The 17292-nt window shown below is 46.5% G+C and overlaps 2 protein-coding genes across 4 annotated transcripts; one reads left to right on the top strand and one right to left on the bottom strand.

The window, feature by feature from the left end:
- Positions 1 to 1699: 1699 nt before the first annotated feature.
- LOC119355827 lies at positions 1700 to 7427 on the top strand. 3 transcript variants are annotated; one of them, XM_037622710.1, is made up of 10 exons: positions 1700 to 2116; positions 2260 to 2407; positions 3024 to 3529; positions 3727 to 3826; positions 4705 to 4770; positions 5049 to 5163; positions 6373 to 6461; positions 6595 to 6656; positions 6770 to 6866; positions 7046 to 7427. In XM_037622710.1, exons 3-10 carry the CDS (start codon positions 3228 to 3230, stop codon positions 7094 to 7096), a joined length of 882 nt encoding a protein of 293 aa, XP_037478607.1. In that variant the 5' UTR covers positions 1700 to 2116; positions 2260 to 2407; positions 3024 to 3227; the 3' UTR covers positions 7097 to 7427. The 3 variants fall into 3 exon arrangements, with proteins under 3 accessions (XP_037478607.1, XP_037478605.1, XP_037478606.1); XM_037622708.1 differs by having other exon boundaries at positions 1700 to 2407; XM_037622709.1 differs by lacking the exon at positions 2260 to 2407.
- Positions 7428 to 7437: 10 nt separating this feature from the next.
- Positions 7438 to 8336, bottom strand: LOC119355828 (oxygen-evolving enhancer protein 3-2, chloroplastic-like). Its single transcript, XM_037622711.1, has 2 exons — positions 7754 to 8336; positions 7438 to 7665 (listed from the first exon to the last, which is right to left on the bottom strand). The coding sequence occupies exons 1-2, from the start codon at positions 8318 to 8320 to the stop codon at positions 7567 to 7569; spliced, it is 666 nt and encodes a 221-aa protein (XP_037478608.1). The 5' UTR covers positions 8321 to 8336; the 3' UTR covers positions 7438 to 7566.
- Positions 8337 to 17292: the final 8956 nt, after the last annotated feature.

Consider the following 17292-nt stretch of genomic DNA (forward strand, 5'->3'; position numbering starts at 1 on the left):
GGGGAAGACACTCCCGCCTCCAGGTCGACCGACCCCCTGATCTCTACCAATTAATAGTAGCGGTGCATTACTATAAGAGTATCCGATGTAGGAAAACGTGCGACAAAAAGAAGTCCGCTTGTATGGTGCACCCGGGGAAGACACTCCCGCCCCCAGGTCGATCGACCCCCTGATCTCTATCAATTAATAGTAGCATTGATACAAGATTACTTTCGGCGCAACTTCTTTTGCGGTGCATTAATATAAGGGTATCCAATGCAGGAAAACGTGCGACGAAAAGAAGTCCTCTTGAATGGCACACTCGGGGAAGACTCTTCCGCCCCAGGCCGACCGACCCCCTGACCCCTTCCACCTATATATAGGCGAGAGGGGCGCGCCAAAGGCACAACAATTAGCCTTGACCGCCTTCTCCCTCACTGCCCCGCACCTTGTTTCTCTCTCGGTCTAGATTGAATCTAGATCGGATGCCACTAGGTCGTTTCTCCCTCTAGTTCTCCCTGTTGTTCTTCGTGTTGGTTCCACGGAGTGTCGTGGTGTTGTTAGAGTGGATACCTCAGTGGTGTTGTATACTTCGACACTAGATCCTGGTGCCTGGGAGGTATAACCTAGTTGCAGGAATCGGCGAGCTTCATCAACTCTTCTTCCTCTACTTCTGCTACATGGAATGTTGGTGAGATGATACATCTTATATCTCCATAGTGTTCCTAGGTGTGAATGTATGCAAATAATTGTTACGTAGCACGTATGCTTACAGGAAGGCAACCTTCTCGTGGGCACTTCATGTCAATAGTGGTGACCAGAAAACTATAATACACACATAAATGGTCTACTTTCTCCATTCCTAAATAGATGTCCTTTTTAGCATTTTTTATTTTGTTTCTGAAGTTGCCCAAGTTTTGTTTTGTGTTTTATTCTATCATTTCAAGGAAACATTACACCCCCTAGCATACTAAACCATTTATTAGTATGGACCAAAGCAACACACATCTTTTGAAAGGTGGGTTCTAGAGAGAAGTGAAGGCATTCCTTGGAATAGTGAATGTGACCAGAGCAACACACATCTTCTAAAAGCAGTAAACAAACCAAACAGGGGTAGTGCGGTTTTGAAAGCATAAAATTCTAAACTTCATGCATACCGGAAAACGGGGCGTGCGTTTTGCGCGTTACCTCTATCAATTAATAGTAGCATTGGCACAAGATTTTTTTCGGCATAAATTAAAATATCTTTTTGCAGTGCATTATATAATATAAATATATCCGATGCAGGAAAACGTGCGATGAAAAAAAGTCATCTTGTATGACGCACAAAACATCATTTCATACAGATAACGCAGTGTCGCTTCTCTCTCGCCTATACTGAGACTGACTGGCATCGCACTATTATAGATACCCTAATGTTACTAGGGGCGCAATGCCATAAAGAACAAAGGCAGTTTTTTTTTTTTTGACAATAAGAACAAAGGCAGTTGAATTCACAACAATAGAAATTGGGCGGAAAGGAGCATGGTCCTGTTGCTTTCCTCGCATGAAAAAAGAGAGCCGGGAAAGGCAGGGTGGAAATGTAGACCGTGGCTTGGGTGGTTTCTTCTTTCCAACTAAAACTGCAGCCGTGCCGGGAGGAAGCCCTCTGCCCCGCCTCTCAAAAAGAGGGGGAGTGAAACCTATGATGGACACCAATTGTGGCAATCATTTGCTCGGAAGCCTCTGCCTCTGCCTGCCTCCACCGGGTTCCGATCCCCTCTCCTCGCTCTGAAACCCGAACTTCCAACAGAGATCGCCCCTGCCTCTCCTCCTCCTCCACCACCACCACCCTTTTGTCAACTTGTTAAACTGGCACACGACTTCGGCTTTTTGGAGGGGAGAGGCCACACAAACACACACACAGACGGCTTACTGGAGAGGCGGGGCCGCCGCTTTTTGGGCTCCTCCCCATTGGAGCGCACAAAGCCGGGCGGCACCATTTAACACTACCGCCTCCACCTCCACCTCCACCACCACCACCACGCGCACCGTCACGCACACCAAGCGCCGGGGAGTCGACACGCAGGAACCACACTGGACTTCGCCTTCCCCGGCCCGCTGCTCCCCCCGCTGCATCCAGATCGGACCCGGACCAGTAAGTTCGCCGGCAATTCCGTCTGGCCACCTGCTGCCTGCCTTCTTGCCTGTTTTCCTTTGCCGCTTTCGGCTCCGGCGGGAGGATCGGGGCCTGGCTTCACCTCCCTTTCCGAGCGCTTCCTTTGTGCGCTTCTCTTGTAGGGAAAGACGCACGTTTTCTGGATAAGATTTTGGGGTACAAGCCAGGTCTGTTCCCTGACGGCGCTCTGCATGCATGCCCGCCCGCCCGCCTGCCTGCCTCACTGTGTGTTGATTGGTCAGGCCGGGCTTTACGTAATCATTTCTACAGGTTTGTCTTGGGTCTCTATCCAGTATCCACGACCTATGAACGAACTGCGGAGAGCAGATTGGCCGGGTCCTTTTCCACCTGTTACTTTCTCGATTTGATTCTTTCATGGAGTTATTATTGGCTCTTTGCTGTTTATGGGGTTTTACTTACTCTCCCTTCATGTGTTTTGCATGCATAGACTCTGTTTAACATATGAATTTCTTTAACATATTGGGTCTGTAGATAAACTTGCTTTGCCAGTCGAATTGATCGACGAAAGTACCTCTGGCTGATTTCTGAACTCACCCAAGAGTTGCGTAGGAAAAGAAAGAATCTGAGTGTCTTGTAAGGCTGATAGTTTGATGTTTTAGTATGATCATTTCCAAGTGTCATGCGGTTGAGAAGAGTTTGTTGTTTTAGGTACGGAACTGACAATACATTAGCGTCTTTGACAAGTGAGAGAAAATTCTGTTTCTGAATGGCACCTTTCGGTCAGAGCATACTTCTTTCTGTTCCACATATTACTCTTTTGCTGAGGCATAGGAAATTTCGAGTTCTTCCTGTATTGGATTCTATTTTTCTCCAAAATTTCAAGGTTCTAACTCTCTTTTGCCATGTCTACTATTTGCATCTGCAGAGATTGTTACCAGGAGTCCACACTTGGAAGAATTAGTGGAGCAGTAGGCGATAAACTTGCCCAGGGTGTGTCCAAATGCAGTAAAACTTGAAACAAGAAGCTCTGATCTGCTGCCGGCATTCTGAAGTTGCTCTGGAGCTAGCAGTGCATCCTTCCACGCTGGAAGTACCAGATTCTGTTCTAGAAGAGTTGCTGGGCATAGAGATGGCAGACGATCCTAATCAAAACTTCGGGCCGTTTTCGCAGCCGTTCTGCAGCCAGAATGTGGTTTCATTTCAAACGAGCGCGACGCCTAGCGGGTCGGGAGGCAGCATGCCGGTGTACCTAGACTGCTCCAGCAGCATGGGGTCTAACATGGGGATGATGAACACCACGCCTTCAGTAGCTGTCTCCACAAGTTCATCCAACATGGTTGCTGAATCTGCACAGAACCTCAAATATGGAGGACCCCTAGCTGAAAGCTGGTCGCATCTCGAGATCCAAGTGCTGAAAGATTGCCTAGATAGGTAAGCTATTTCCACTTGTCTGGCTTTTTTTATAAGGAAATTAACACAGAAGATGTGGTCTCCATCGTTCAGCATCCTAAAATTCTGTCCATTAGACACAGATTTTCTTGTCATGTTGGTTTATTCTACCATAAATCTTTCCTTCTATCCCTTGATTTTTGCGTTCGTTCCATTGCCTCTCATGTGCACCCTTTCAGATATGTGAATGAACATGGTATCATGAAGTACATAAAGATAGCCGCTTCCCTACCAACCAAGACGGTGAGGGATGTTGCGATGAGATGCCAATGGATGGGGGTAAGTAATCTCTAATTTGCATACATACTCTGTATATGTTCTTGTTTTTCTGCTTACATGGATGCCATCTGTTTGAGGTGTTCCTTGGAAGTGCTACATCAGAAAATAGTTCATGTCCAAGAAGGGACAACACTTATTTAGATCTGAGCCTGAATGGATACAAACCCACACATCGACATATTTGGCAATTTCTTCTGGTGCAACTGTACACGAAGAAATTAATCGTTTTTTTTTCTTCCTAGAGCAGCTCGTTTCAAGGAACATGCTAAAATTTGTCTTGCTTTCAAGATTAATCTGAACATACTAGGATTGGTGATAGATGCATTTATTACAAGTGTGTGCATATATTAGGACGAGTGGAAGGTACACTTATTCTCATTGCATATACAAATACTACATTTTGGGCCTTATATAGTGGGACATGAGTTGGCAATCAGTGTATCCTTTTGGTATGCTATTTTATTCTTGTCCATTCGTGTTACCTGAAAGGAAGGTATATAAAACACAGGTGTTCTTATTTAATTACAAAATAACAAAGTATCATATATTATTTCATCAGTGATCCATCTCCTTGGCTCAACATATTTATTAGTTCCAACAGCTGAATTCTTTAATAATTGCCTGAGCTTTTGATTGACCAATAGTTCTGTGCTGTTGAAAATTAAAGCATGATACCCTTTTCACCTGGAATATTGTTTTCTCATGAACCAAAATGTAGTGCTTCATGTTCTACACAGTCTTGCTGAAAGTATAGCTAGCTACAAAATAAAGGCTGGCATTTGTTTCTAGAACATATACTGTTAAGATAAATATGTTCGTAGCTGACTTAGCACCTTTTTTTAATTTTTAATAATGTAAATGGTTTGATGCTTTTATAGAACAAACAAACTACAAGACGGCGGAGGCCTGCAGAACATCATAGCAGAAAAATGAAAGATAGAAAGGTACCAGCATCTTCCTTTTTCTATTTTATGAACTTTGTTTCGTATAACATCGGTAATTATCCCCAATAATTAGAGATAAAACTACAAAGAAAGCTTTCAGTCAAAATTGTTATAAAGGTGGAATACCTAAGATGTACTATTATCAGTTCCTTACACAGGTTATCTTGAAAGAAAAATTTTGAGGGGGCAAAAGTTTATGTAAAATATACCTACTATCCTGTGCATCTCACATGTTATGTGCATATTTTTGTCTGGTGTTACTCATGGTTATTTCTCAGGATAAAATGGTGGGGCCTTCATCCTGGGGTACCACTCATCCTGTTCAGACGGATACAGGAGTCTCTTCCTTTGTGCCGCATCATGCCATTCAAAACAGTCAATATCTATCTGGAGGTTGGTAGATCACCTGAGTTTCAGGCTTTCTTTCTTTACAATTTACCAGGTCCAATTGATTTAGTCCGTAATTTCATTACCAACCTATTTTGCTTATAGCTAGCTGCTATGATGTTTTTACAAAGAAAAGGCAGTGCGACAATATCATCTTGCAAAAAATTTATGCTCATATAAACATACCAGTTGGTGTTGATGGTTCATTTGCCCTAGGATCGTACCAACCGTATGATTTGCAATCAGTGGTTGAGATTGAGTTGAGATACTCCCGACCCACTTAAATATGTTTTGTAAAAAACACCTTGTTATGCCATGAATTTGTGGATACACAGAGCATCATCTCAACCCAATAAAGTACTCCCTCCGTCCGAAAATACTCGTCATCAAAATAGATAAAAAGGGATGTATCTAGAACTAATATACATCTAGATACATCCCCTTTTATTCATTTTGGTGACAAGTATTTCCGGACGGAGGGAGTAGCAACTAATAAGTCTTGCGAACATGATTATTATGATCTTCTTAGGTTGTAGCAAAGCACTGGTTTCTTGGTAGTCACTGAAAAACACAAAGTGTTAGTTAACTGGCACAGTGTATGTGTGTTGATACAAAATAATGCGAAAAGGCTATGCAATGGGGTGGAGTGGGTTGGGTGCGGCACAAAACTACCGAAGAAGGTGAGAGAGGTGTGAAGCTGCTTGATGTAGATCTGATGGTTCACACGATCCAATTGTGCATGGACCACCATGACCAGTTGACATATTTATAGGAGTAAAGAATTCTACAACAAAATTGCAGTACTTAGTGGACTTAGTTATTGACTACATTTCTAAATTTAACTCACATAGGCAGGGTTTATTTTAATAAAAGGCACGGGATTACTTGACTCCATTGGAACTTGTTATGTTGAAATATGTATCATTGTACTTGCAAGAAATGATTAAGAGAGTCGTCATTTTAGAAATCGACCTCTGAGCATTGAGTATCTGTGGATATGTCGAACCTGTTTTGTCAAACTTGGGGTTATATACACCATCAACTGTGTGGTATTTAATGAGGGTGAAACTTACTGTAAGATCACAAGCGATTTCCTCCTGAACTTCAAATATAATACGCAGGTTCAGAGATCCTGATGGTCGAAGAGATTCAGCTAATGCTTTCCTTTTGTTTCGATGCTTGTTCCATAAACTGACCATCTTTTCCGCCATGTAGCCTCGGAGATGGATCGTATAGTACAGCTTGTACTGGAAGAAAATAATCGTCTTCTTACTCAGATAGACACAAATATTCAAACATTTCAGGTCAGTCTTCCTTTTCATGTGCAATTACTCATACAGCAGAATGCAGGAGTTCCATGATTTTCTCTGTCAGCCATCATCTGGAGTGTTGTTTTTTAATGAATGGATTTCATATCGATTGTCTTATTTCTTCCAGGCTCAAAATAACACCGATCTCTTCAATCGCGTGAGAAGGAACATTGATGGCCTTTTGAAAATGTAAACATATTATTCCACCTACGATCCATGCATAATTCAGTTGCAGAAATATTAAAGCTGTGCTTGTGAAGAAAAAAAATCCCTGCCTCTAATGATGCTTCTTCTATGAACAGCATGAGCCAAATGCCTGGAAAAATGAGCGAGATGCCTCAGTTGGGAGTTGCGGTGAATGAAAACCTTGCTAGTTACTTGCTCCCAGATCTTACAATGGTAAGTTCTTCCAGTTGATGTCACTACTTGACACTCTTTTTATCACAAACCAGTTTGAGGTTCTGCATTTTACCTAGTGATTTCATATCCTTTCATGAACTGCTTTGGAGTTCGAAATGCACAATTTTGTGTTTCTCTTGATCTAGTGAACCAACTTACCAAGTAACCTTTCTCTCCAGGCACAAGTTCTTGGAAATAGCCATTTGAAGGAGGAGCCAAGAGGATGGTGAGTCACAGCCAAAGCAGGTCACAGATGAGGCAGATACTGAAACTTCATCGGTAGTTCGGCGAATTATAGGAAGATAAATAGTGCTCCAGCATGTATGCCAGATGGCGACGAATAGAGTCACCAAGGAACCTTGTTTCCTCTATCTGGAAGCAAAGGAGAGGTGAGTGGTGACTGAGGAACCACTCTGCATTGCATTGCGACAAGCCTGTATATTGGTGGCTGAACATTGGTCGAGCAGTGATGGTTTCAGGAAATTGCAGTTTTTCTCGTCCTGCTGCACCTGTAGAGTAAATACTAGTAGAAGATGTAGCAACAACAAGAAGCTAATAAGAACTAGCTACATAGCAAAAGAAATGCCTTTTTGCCGGTCCATATTTATTTGATTCTCCTTGTATGCAAACGTGAATCCGGATGTCTAGTTTGTCTATCCAATCTCTCCCTCTATCCTAGACGATCGAGCCGGTGCAAAAACTACATGATCCTGGCAAAAATCTGGTCAATGGCGGCCACAATGTTACCGTAGCATTCCTGCACTTGGGGCTCATCCTTGTCTCTGGCTGCATAGTCCAGCTGCGCACACAAGAGCAGAGCAATGTCAGCACGCCATGAGCAATGTCAGAGGCTCAAAAGGCAGATTGATCTGTGTGCGATCCCCTACTCTGGTGACGTTGTTGAAGAGGTCGGAGTAGAGCCTCCGGAGCTCGGGGCGCTGGCCCGGGGGCCTCGCCTGGATGATGGCGTACAGGTCCTGCTTGAGGTTGGCAGCGCTGGCCCGCAGCGCCGTCTGCAGCTCCCGCCACGACCTGGCGTCGATGAACTGCTTGACGCGCACCAGGTTCCTCGCGTGCGTCCTCACCACGGCCTCGGCCTCCTCGCTCGACTGCTCCGGGATGGTGATCCGGAGCTCGAGGTCGAACGCGCCCGCGATGCCTGCCGTGGGGGGCAGCAGCTGGGACGCGAGGAGCGCCGTGCCAACTGCCGCCGCCGCCGCCGCCGCCGCAAGGCTCCTTCTGCCGCTGCACCTGCTGCTGCCGGTTGGTTCCTGCGGGTGGCGGTGGCCGTTGCTCGGGGGCTTGGTGGCGGGTTTGTTAGGAGAGCGGAAGAGGCTTGCGGCGAGTGATTGGATGGCGAGCTGCAATGCCATTGCCATGGCGGAGCCTTTCCACCTTTGGTGGAATCTTGTTCGGTTCTCCATGGGTTCAGGTACGCACAGCATAGTAGCCATGCATTCCGAGGATAAGGTTCGTCACGTTCGCCAGGAGCTAATCTGGCGGTCGTCTGCTGTTTAGATGAATTGCCATGGGTTTAGGTTTAGTTGCTGTTTTTTTTTTTGTGACTGAATTGCCATGGGTTTAGGTTTAGGGCCTCTTTGATTCACAGGATTTTGAAAATGTAGGAATAGGAAAAGTATAGGATTGCAGTGGCATGTCAACTTGAATCCTATAGGATTAGCAAAGAGTGTTTGATGTCACATGAAAAACAAAGGAATTGTAAAAAGAGGTTGGAGTGGATGTTAAATTTCCTATAAAATGTAGTACAAAAAATTCCATAGGATAAATTCCTATGGGATCCAATCCTATGAATCAAAGAGCCGATATAGAAAAAAATTCTAAGGATTTCAATCCTTCAAAAATCCTAAATAATTTCTTTGAATCAAAGGAGCCCTTAGTTGGGTATGTTTCCCTGTTTTGCTATAACCTTTGTAAAACTTGATGGCAGTTTCTTTAATGAATCGACAAAGAGGATTAATTGCCCGTTGTGGTTCCCTTCTTTTCCTCGGATACACACTAGAATGTGCGTCATATTCCATCAAAGCATCTCCGGATATGGTCTAATTGTTCTTAAGAAAAAAAAATCCTCTAATCTATTAGTAGTATGCAATGGAGGGAAACAACCCATCTTCTGCATCTCCCATGAAACCTGGTCGTCTCCTCCTCTCCCTCAGCTGTCGCCGCTGGTAGGGATGCCTTCTCATGCGGCGATCTCTCGGGAAGGAAGCTCTCCAATCGCAAGGCACGACGGCCTCAAATGGTGCGACACCGTCGATGGAGCATGGATGCGGGGCGAGGACTCCGAGTTCCCTAGGTGGTGGTCGTGCTGCATGGGTAGCAATGGATGGCACGGGTGGTCGTGTGTAGTGATGGGCTTTCGATGCCTAAATCTGACAATGGTGGCTTGGCGGCTGGTTGACGGTGGCAGCGACGAAGCTGCAACGACAACGGCGACGGGAAGATGTGTAGCGGCGACCCAGGGATTGTGTTGCTATGGGCGGCCACAGAGTTCTCGATATTGTTGTCACTTACGACCTCTGCCATAGGAAATTCTGAACCATGTGTGCGTGAGATGGCTTCCGGAGATATATTCGGCTCTCTGTGCTCCGTGACAATTCTCATAGATATGATTGTGTGGTGATATACACATCAAGGATATGTGCGTGACCGGCTATCTTCGGACATGAGTGTCATGCAGTCGTTCGTATTTCAGTTTTCTGTTGCCATGGCGTTTGGATGCCTTCCCTTGCAGCTTCGTCTTCCAAGGGTGGTGGCAAAACATGGTGTCTTTGGCTTGGTTGTGCTCTTTGCACGCTGGATCGTGAGCTAGTTGAAAACCCTAGGTATAACTTTCAATGGGTGCACCTGACAATGGTGGTGTTTTATATATCGTGTCGTGTCCTCGTTGAAGGCATTGCTTTCAAGTCTGATTAGACATGCACTTTAAGGTGAAAACCCAATATCTCACATGTAATGGTTGGATGCCGCGGGGGTGGAGCTATAGCATCGTTACCTTCTTGAAGGCGTTGTTTCCGGAGAACCTTTCTTGTAGCTTGTGTGTTGTCAAGGACGGTGGATGGTGTTGCCACTGGTTTGTTGCAAGTCGTTGGTTGTATCGATTTTCTTCTTCTTATTATTATTTCTATCATTTTGGCTATGTGCATCCTAGATGTCCCCGGCGGCTGGACCACCGAACCCAGGACGAGGCGCAAGAGGCGCTGGTAGGGCCCCTGAGTCTTTTCCAAGAAACATCCATAGATTAAACATGACCTTTGGGGACCTAAATGCAAGCACACATAGAAGACGACCGCCAGGGAGGTCTACGCTCTCATACCTGGCATACAACAACATCTGGATTGGTCCGACTCCACGGTCTCTTTTGATAGGTCTGACCATACATAGTTCATCCAAAATCCTGGCAAGTCTACTCTAGTACTTGATCCGATAATCAAAGGATGCTAGCTCACAAAGGTACTCGTGGATATTGGGAGAGGCATCAACGTCATCTACGCAGATACAATGAGAAAAATTGGCCTTCCTCTGACCGGCCTCCGGCCCTTGCCAACACACTTCTACATCATCGTGTTAAGAAAGAAGGCAGAGCCGCTTGGACAAACCTCGCTGGAGGTCATTTTCTGACCTGACCTTATGTATTTGTAGAGGAAAATGTTTCTAAAATTAAAGCTAGCATGAATCTCAATGGATGGCAGATGCTTTGCCGTTACATACCCTTGCCGGTAGGTTTACCATTTTCCGAGGAGCTGATGTTGTGGTGGTCTCGAATCAACCAGAAGAGAGGGACGTGAAGCTGACAAGGAAATAACTAAGAAACCTCTCATGTGAAAAAGAAAAGGAAAATGTTTGGAAGTTTTGGCCAGTCGCGCATGCTTCGTTGGATTGAGGCGGATCCAACAGTCTGTTACTTTTTAGGCTACTGCTGGATTAAGTCATGTGGCCCACTCCCCACCATGTATACCTTATCTTTTCGCCTTTCTTTTTCCTCCATTCTCATCCTCTCTCGTCCGCTGCTCCGTCCCATCATTTTCTACCACAGTGAAACCACCGCGAGTTATTGATGATGCAGGGGTATGGCGAGGTATGCTACAAGGGGCGGCGGTGCTGCACGTCAGCCACCTCAAGGATGAGCCTCCACCTTCTCCCATTGCTGTTACGCACACACTGTTGTGAGATCTATAAAACACGACGATGCAGCAGTCGCCATGGATGCACCCTCCCCCACACCTTTGCTCATGGGAGTATTGCAACCCCCAGAGTGAGATGGTACAACCGGCCGCTAGAGATGCTACATCCGATGGCGAGGGATGCTACAACCAACAACTTTTTGCTGGAACCAACTACTGGAGTTTGTTGTTGAATTTTGTTTTGCTGGAAACGACATTTGGTCTTGCTACTGCAGGTGACTTCATTTGCTACTACCGGTGATGGCATTTTTCGCTACATCATTCATGAAGATGATGCAACCATGACAACATTTTTTTGCTGCAACCACACAACTTTTTGCTACCACCGGCGATGGTTTTTGTTACCACCATATGCAGATGTGATTGGCATCGATTTATTTTTGCTACAATTGCGTTGTTTTGTCTTGCTACAACCGCAACCACGTTTTTGCTACGATAGGGATGGGGTGGTGGCACCAGCGAGTTTTTTTGCTGGAACTGGCACACTTTTTTGCTACGATCGGCCGACTTCTTTTGCTGCAACCGACAATCAAGGGAGAGTACAATTTTTTGCAAGCTCATCGTCAGAGGTGCTGCGACCGCCAACCATCGCCGCCGGAGCCATGACCACCACCACCATTAGTAGAAAATATGGCTTTGGTTGAGGCCTGGGCAAGGGCATCGATCCCGGTTCACTCACGAATCGGGACCAAAGGGGGCATCAGTCCTGGTTCGTGAGGCTAGGGCGCCGGCCGGGACTCGGGGGGCCATTGGTCCCGGTTCGTCTGACCCCTTTGGTCCTAGTTCCAGACACGAAGCGGGACTAATGGGCCTCACTCCTAGTGCACAACCTTTAGTCCTGGTTGGTGGCTAGAACCAGGACCAAATGTAGTCCCTTAGTCCCGGTTTTAGCCATAAAACCGAGACTAAAGAGAGGCATATATGTACCCCCGCCCCTGCCCGCGAGCAGAGCCATCGCTCTGTTTTTTTGGCCGGTCGTGGGAGAGTTTTGTGGTGCTCTAGCTCACCTCCTATGCACATGAGGTGTTCGATGAAATGCCCGAGCCACACTTAAGCTTTCTCCTCTCGAAGCTCCTTGTCCAAGCTTCATTTTCCTCAAAATTTGTCTAGGTTTGACGGTCCATCCTGTCCCGTCCCTGTCCTCACCGCCGTCGATTGCCCGCGCTGATCTCGTCGCCGGCACCACCATGGTGAGCCTCTTGTTCTTATCTTCTTTCTAAAAGAAAATAAATTCTTACTTATATGATTTAGATAGATACTTGTATAATTTTCTTACTTTTATTATTTTGTATAATCTTATTTCCTAGCTACAAAACCGAAATGGATGAATGTAATTACTCCCCCCGTCCCATAATATAAGAATGTTTTTGACACTACACCGGAGCCAAAAACACTCTTATATTATGGGATAGAGGGAGTATCTTTTTGCGGGTGATGAACATAATTTTCATGTCCATGGGATGCCACCCCGACAAGCCTTTCACTATATGCGTCTGAAAGCAAAATACTAGTTCCTTTGTTAAGATGTATTAGTTTTTCTAAAAGTCGGAATTTTCTATGTTTGGTGAAATTTGTAGCAGAATATATCAACATCTACCATACTAAGTAAATAAAATATAAAAAAATATTTCATGAACATTTTTTTCTCGGAGAACATGAACAATCTAAGGATACTGCTTTGGTATTATACATATTGATATTGACTTTGACATCCTAAAGATTTGGATGCATTTTAGAGTTTGCGTGAGGGTGTTCCCTAAAGGGTTGCTACTTAATATTTGACCGGTGACCAGTCAAAAAAAATTTGACCTGTGACTTTTTTAATATTTTGCTAAGCCATACCAGGTTTCTAATCTAATACTATAATATTTCTGTTTTTTAATCTTTTTTTGACTTGTAGTTCTATGTGGGCTTTATGGGCCGGAATGGGATATGCCTTGGTGGTCTGGCTGGCCAGGCGAGAGGCAGCTTCACTTCACTCAGCGCTCGCCCTTCCCACCGGGAGGAAGGAGCGGCGCCTGCGCCTTGAGACGCCCGTCCACGGCGGCGACCACCGAGAGAGAAAGAGGAAAGCAGAGGTGAGCGAAATGCAGAAGATCAATGCAAGAATAGCAAAGCTAGAGGAACTTGCAGCTGCCGGCCAACCATCTCAGCGGCACGCAGCTACCCCAGAAGCTACCCCACCATCTCAACGGAGAAGCAGCGTGGCTTCCACGGAGCTTGTTCAGCCTGATTTCAAGGCTCCTCGCTACCCCATGGATACTATCACGGAGGCTCAACATTGCGAGCTAATGACGAAATGCCAAAACCTCACTTTGAAGGCGGCTGTCGGCTCTGTTGCACCTCCTCAAGATGATGGAACTTTTCACTGCCGTCTGATTCCACATGGCTTTAGATATGCTGTTGTGACGGTGGATGAAATAATGGTGGGATTTGAGGAGCTGAAGCTTAACCACCCTACAGGTGAAGGGGAGAATCGTCTAGTTTATGCTTTGAGGAGTACCTGTCTATGGAGGAAGGAGTACGTCAAGCTTCCAAACTAGACGCCTCCTCCTCCTTCTCCTCCGGCGAGTCAGGGCACTCCGCCTCCTCCTCCTCCTCCTCCTCCTACGGCGAGTGATCAGGGCACTCCGCCTCCTTCTCCGCCTCCTCCGGCACGTGAGGGCACTCCACCTCCTCCGGCGCGTTGGAGCACTCTGCCTCCTTCGGCGTGCCACCGGGGCAGGAGAGAGATGCCGCCGCTTCGGCGGCTAGTAGTACAAGCAAAGGCGGGAAGCAATTCAAATACGGTACATGTCTCAAGGCTCCGAAAAGTTACCACATGAGAGGACCGATAATGACAATGAGGACATCTGTGCTGCTGAAGTGAGGGACCATTTTGCAAAGAAACCTCCACCTCCGAAGGATATGGTAGATCCGGTGAAAGTGAAGCGCACTCTGGATGCCCTGAAGCGACCACCACCGCCTCCGCCGGATTCCAACTATGTCCGCTGTCTTAAAAAGACATATGAAGATGTGAAGCGGTCGAGAAGTACTTCCAGTGATGTAAGGTTAGCACAACGAAGAAGTGGGAAACAAATTCCTAGCTCGGCGAATAGGCGAACCAATAGTGCCCCCGCTCAAGGTGTCTAGCGATACCGTCGTTAATCATCCGGGGATGCTGCCCGGTACCAATCCTGGTGATTACCTGAGCAATGATGTAGAGTTTGAAACGTTAGAGGTGGAGACCTTCAGATACGAGTACGGGAAGCCTCTCGTCAAACCTGATCATCCTCCTCTAACAACGATGATGCGAAGATTACATGAATGATACGTGAAAACCTGCAGCGAGTCTAGGAAGGATACTTTGATGCTGGGAATTAAAAAGGAGCACGGCCTCGTTGGAACTGAGGTGATGCCTGTTGAATTTGTGGAGTTATTCCAGTTATACAATCAAGCGGCCCTCGACAAACAACTCATGACTTCCTACTGTGTGTAAGTATTACTTCTGTAATTAAGTCTCTATAGCTCAACTCTTTCATTGCATGTATATATAATTATCCTCACTATATTATGCAGATTGAAGATCGTCAAATGCAAAAAAGCACAAATCTATGACATTTGGTTCATTAACCCAGATATCATAAATGAATGGTCGGTTAAAAATAGAGTCAAAGATACTGAGAAAAACCTGTTACAATCCTTACTTCGAAATCAAAACAAAGGGAAAATACTCTTTCCTTACAACTTCAAGTGAGTGTTATTGTCTCGTGCATATTCGGTTTCGCTTACTCGAGGTTATAGTAATGTATAATTGATGAGTTATGCATGCGTGCACAACTTTTACTTTATTCTTCTAGAGATTAAGCTTGACCGGGGAGTAGTAACTGTCTTAGACTCGTGACGAAAAGATCCCCAAGACTATGCGTGAAGGAAATGTGCCCTAGAGGCAATAATAAAGTTATTATTTATTTCCTCATATCATGATAAATGTTTATTATTCATGCTAGAATTGTATTAACCGGAAACTTAGTACATGTGTGAATACATAGACAAACAGAGTGTCACTAGTATTCCTCTATTTGACTAGTGTCGTGGTTCTAAGTCTGACAGTAGAGTGGGGGGTAGGTATGGAGAGGCAAGGTCCTAGCTATGGAGAGGTTGTAAACACAAGAGATGTACGAGTTCAGGCCCTTCTCGGAGGAAGTAAAAGCCCTACGTCTCGGAGCCCAGAGGCGGTCGAGTGGATTATGTGTATATGAGTTACAGGGTGTCGAACCCTTCTACCTGTGGAGGGGGGTGGCTTATATAGAGTGCGCCAGGACCCCAGCCAGCCCATGTAGGAGAGGGTTTAAGGTGTGTTAAGTCCGGGGCGTTACTGGTAACGCCCCACATAAAGTGTCTTTACTATCATAAAGTCTACTTAATTACAGACCGTTGCAGTGCAGAGTGCCTCTTGACCTTCTGGTGGTCGAGTGAGTCTTCGTGGTCGAGTCCTTCAAGTCAGTCGAGTGAGTCCCTCGTAGGTCGACTGGAAGGTGATCTCTTCTAAGGATGTCCCTGGGCAGGGTACTTAGATCAGGTCTGTGACCCTACCCTAGGTACATGACTCCATCATTAGCCCCCGAATGGATTGAGGCTTGAGTGATGAAGGAGTTGATGTTGTTTCCGATTAACCTTCGCATGCTAGTCGTGCGTTGCTTTGAACCAAAAAATATCTTTGTTCATAGTGAGCAACTTTTCTTCAGTCGACTCGATCCATTCTTTTCCTTCATCGAGTGATCTTTTGGACTTCGTCGACTTCCGAGCGACGGATCGCAGGAAATCCGCCGTCTGGCAGACCGATCTGCCGTTTGCGGATTCCGTGGGATGCGAAATTTGGGGAAGCGCGCGAAGCGGGGCGGACCGCAGCGCTCGGATGGGACAGGGCAGAGATGCCTCGATCACCGCGCCGCTTTTTTCGCCATGTATCACGCCCACGTAACTGTTTCAGGATATGATTAGATCAACCGGGCCCACTTGTCATCCACTCGGAAGGGATCTTATAAATGCGCCCGGCGAGGGTTTTTTGAACAGTGCCTCAGGATTCTCTCTCTGCTCCCTTCGTCTCTGCTCAACGCGCTCGCTCTCGCCTCCGCACAACCTCCCCTCGTGCGTCCCGCCGGCAGCCATGGTCAAGGAGAAGACGGCGGCGTTGGAACACGCGAAGAAGGCATCGGCGATGGAGAAGGCGAAGGGGAGATCCACCAGTCGTGGCGGGTCTTCGTCTAGATCTCGCCTGCCGAAAGGCTGGGTCCAGGGAGATTGGATCCAGTCGACCATCACGGAGAAGGATCTCCTCGACATGGCCAACGAGGGCCTGATCCCCCATGGAGCTGCGAGGCTTCCGGGGAAAGAGTGGCAGCCCCAGCCGGAAGAGGGTGAGTGCGTGCTTTTGGCTACCCATGTCGACCGCGGATTTTCTTTGCCGCCGAGCATTTTCTTCCGTGGTTTCTTGAACTTTTTTGGAGCTCAACTCCACCACTTCACCCCGAATTCCATCGCCTATCTTGCCGCATTTGTGTCCATGTGTGAGAGTTTCCTGGGCTGTCGACCGCATTGGGGTTTGTTCAAGCACATATTCACGTGTCACTCTCAAACCGTGAAGAAGGCGAGCCCAGGCGACGAAAAAACCCGAGTCGTCCAAATGTGTGGGGGTTTGGGGATCCAGATGAGGAACAAGAGCACCTTCCCAGCCATGACATTTCCCGAGTCAGTCAGAGGCTGGCAGTCGACCTGGTTCTACTGCCAGGATCAGTCGACGCCGGGGCAGTCGAGTGGACTCCCTCAGTTCACCATGGGCCGAGTGAACAAGCCCTCCTCTCTGAAGGTGATTCCGGAGGAGAAAGCTGACGTGAAGATGTTGATGGAGCGTGTAGTTCAGTTGGTCCGGGAGGGGGTGACGGGTATGGATCTCCTGGAGGTTTTTCTTAGGCGCCGTATCCAGCCTCTTCAGTTCCGGAGCCACTGCATGTGGTTGTACTGCGGGACTGAGGATGTGACTCGGGTCAATCCAGAAGCAGTCGACGATGCCACTCTGGAAAGGTGGATGGCCGCTGTTACTGGGAACAAAGATAACCCTCGCGGAGCCAGAAGGATTCCCCCACTCGACTGCCATAGTGATCCAAACAAGGTATGTCATTGTATTCTCGTCGCATTTTATTTCTGTTTTCTCTGCCGATCAGTCGACTGATCTTTATCTTGAT

The sequence above is a fragment of the Triticum dicoccoides genome, chromosome 2A (genome assembly GCF_002162155.2).
Source record: "Triticum dicoccoides isolate Atlit2015 ecotype Zavitan chromosome 2A, WEW_v2.0, whole genome shotgun sequence".
Taxonomy (NCBI): domain Eukaryota; kingdom Viridiplantae; phylum Streptophyta; class Magnoliopsida; order Poales; family Poaceae; genus Triticum; species Triticum dicoccoides.

Excerpts from the sequence above, each read along its gene's own strand:
- LOC119355828 (XM_037622711.1), bottom strand. The coding sequence starts at position 8,320 with ATGGCTACTATGCTGTGCGTACCTGAACCCATGGAGAACCGAACAAGA. Across the intron at positions 7,666-7,753 it reads TCTTCAACAACGTCACCAGA|CTGGACTATGCAGCCAGAGA; the intron begins GTAGGGGATCGC and ends TTGTGTGCGCAG.
- LOC119355827 (XM_037622708.1), top strand. The coding sequence starts at position 3,228 with ATGGCAGACGATCCTAATCAAAACTTCGGGCCGTTTTCGCAGCCGTTC. Across the intron at positions 4,771-5,048 it reads GAAAAATGAAAGATAGAAAG|GATAAAATGGTGGGGCCTTC; the intron begins GTACCAGCATCT and ends GTTATTTCTCAG. Across the intron at positions 6,657-6,769 it reads ATTGATGGCCTTTTGAAAAT|CATGAGCCAAATGCCTGGAA; the intron begins GTAAACATATTA and ends TTCTATGAACAG.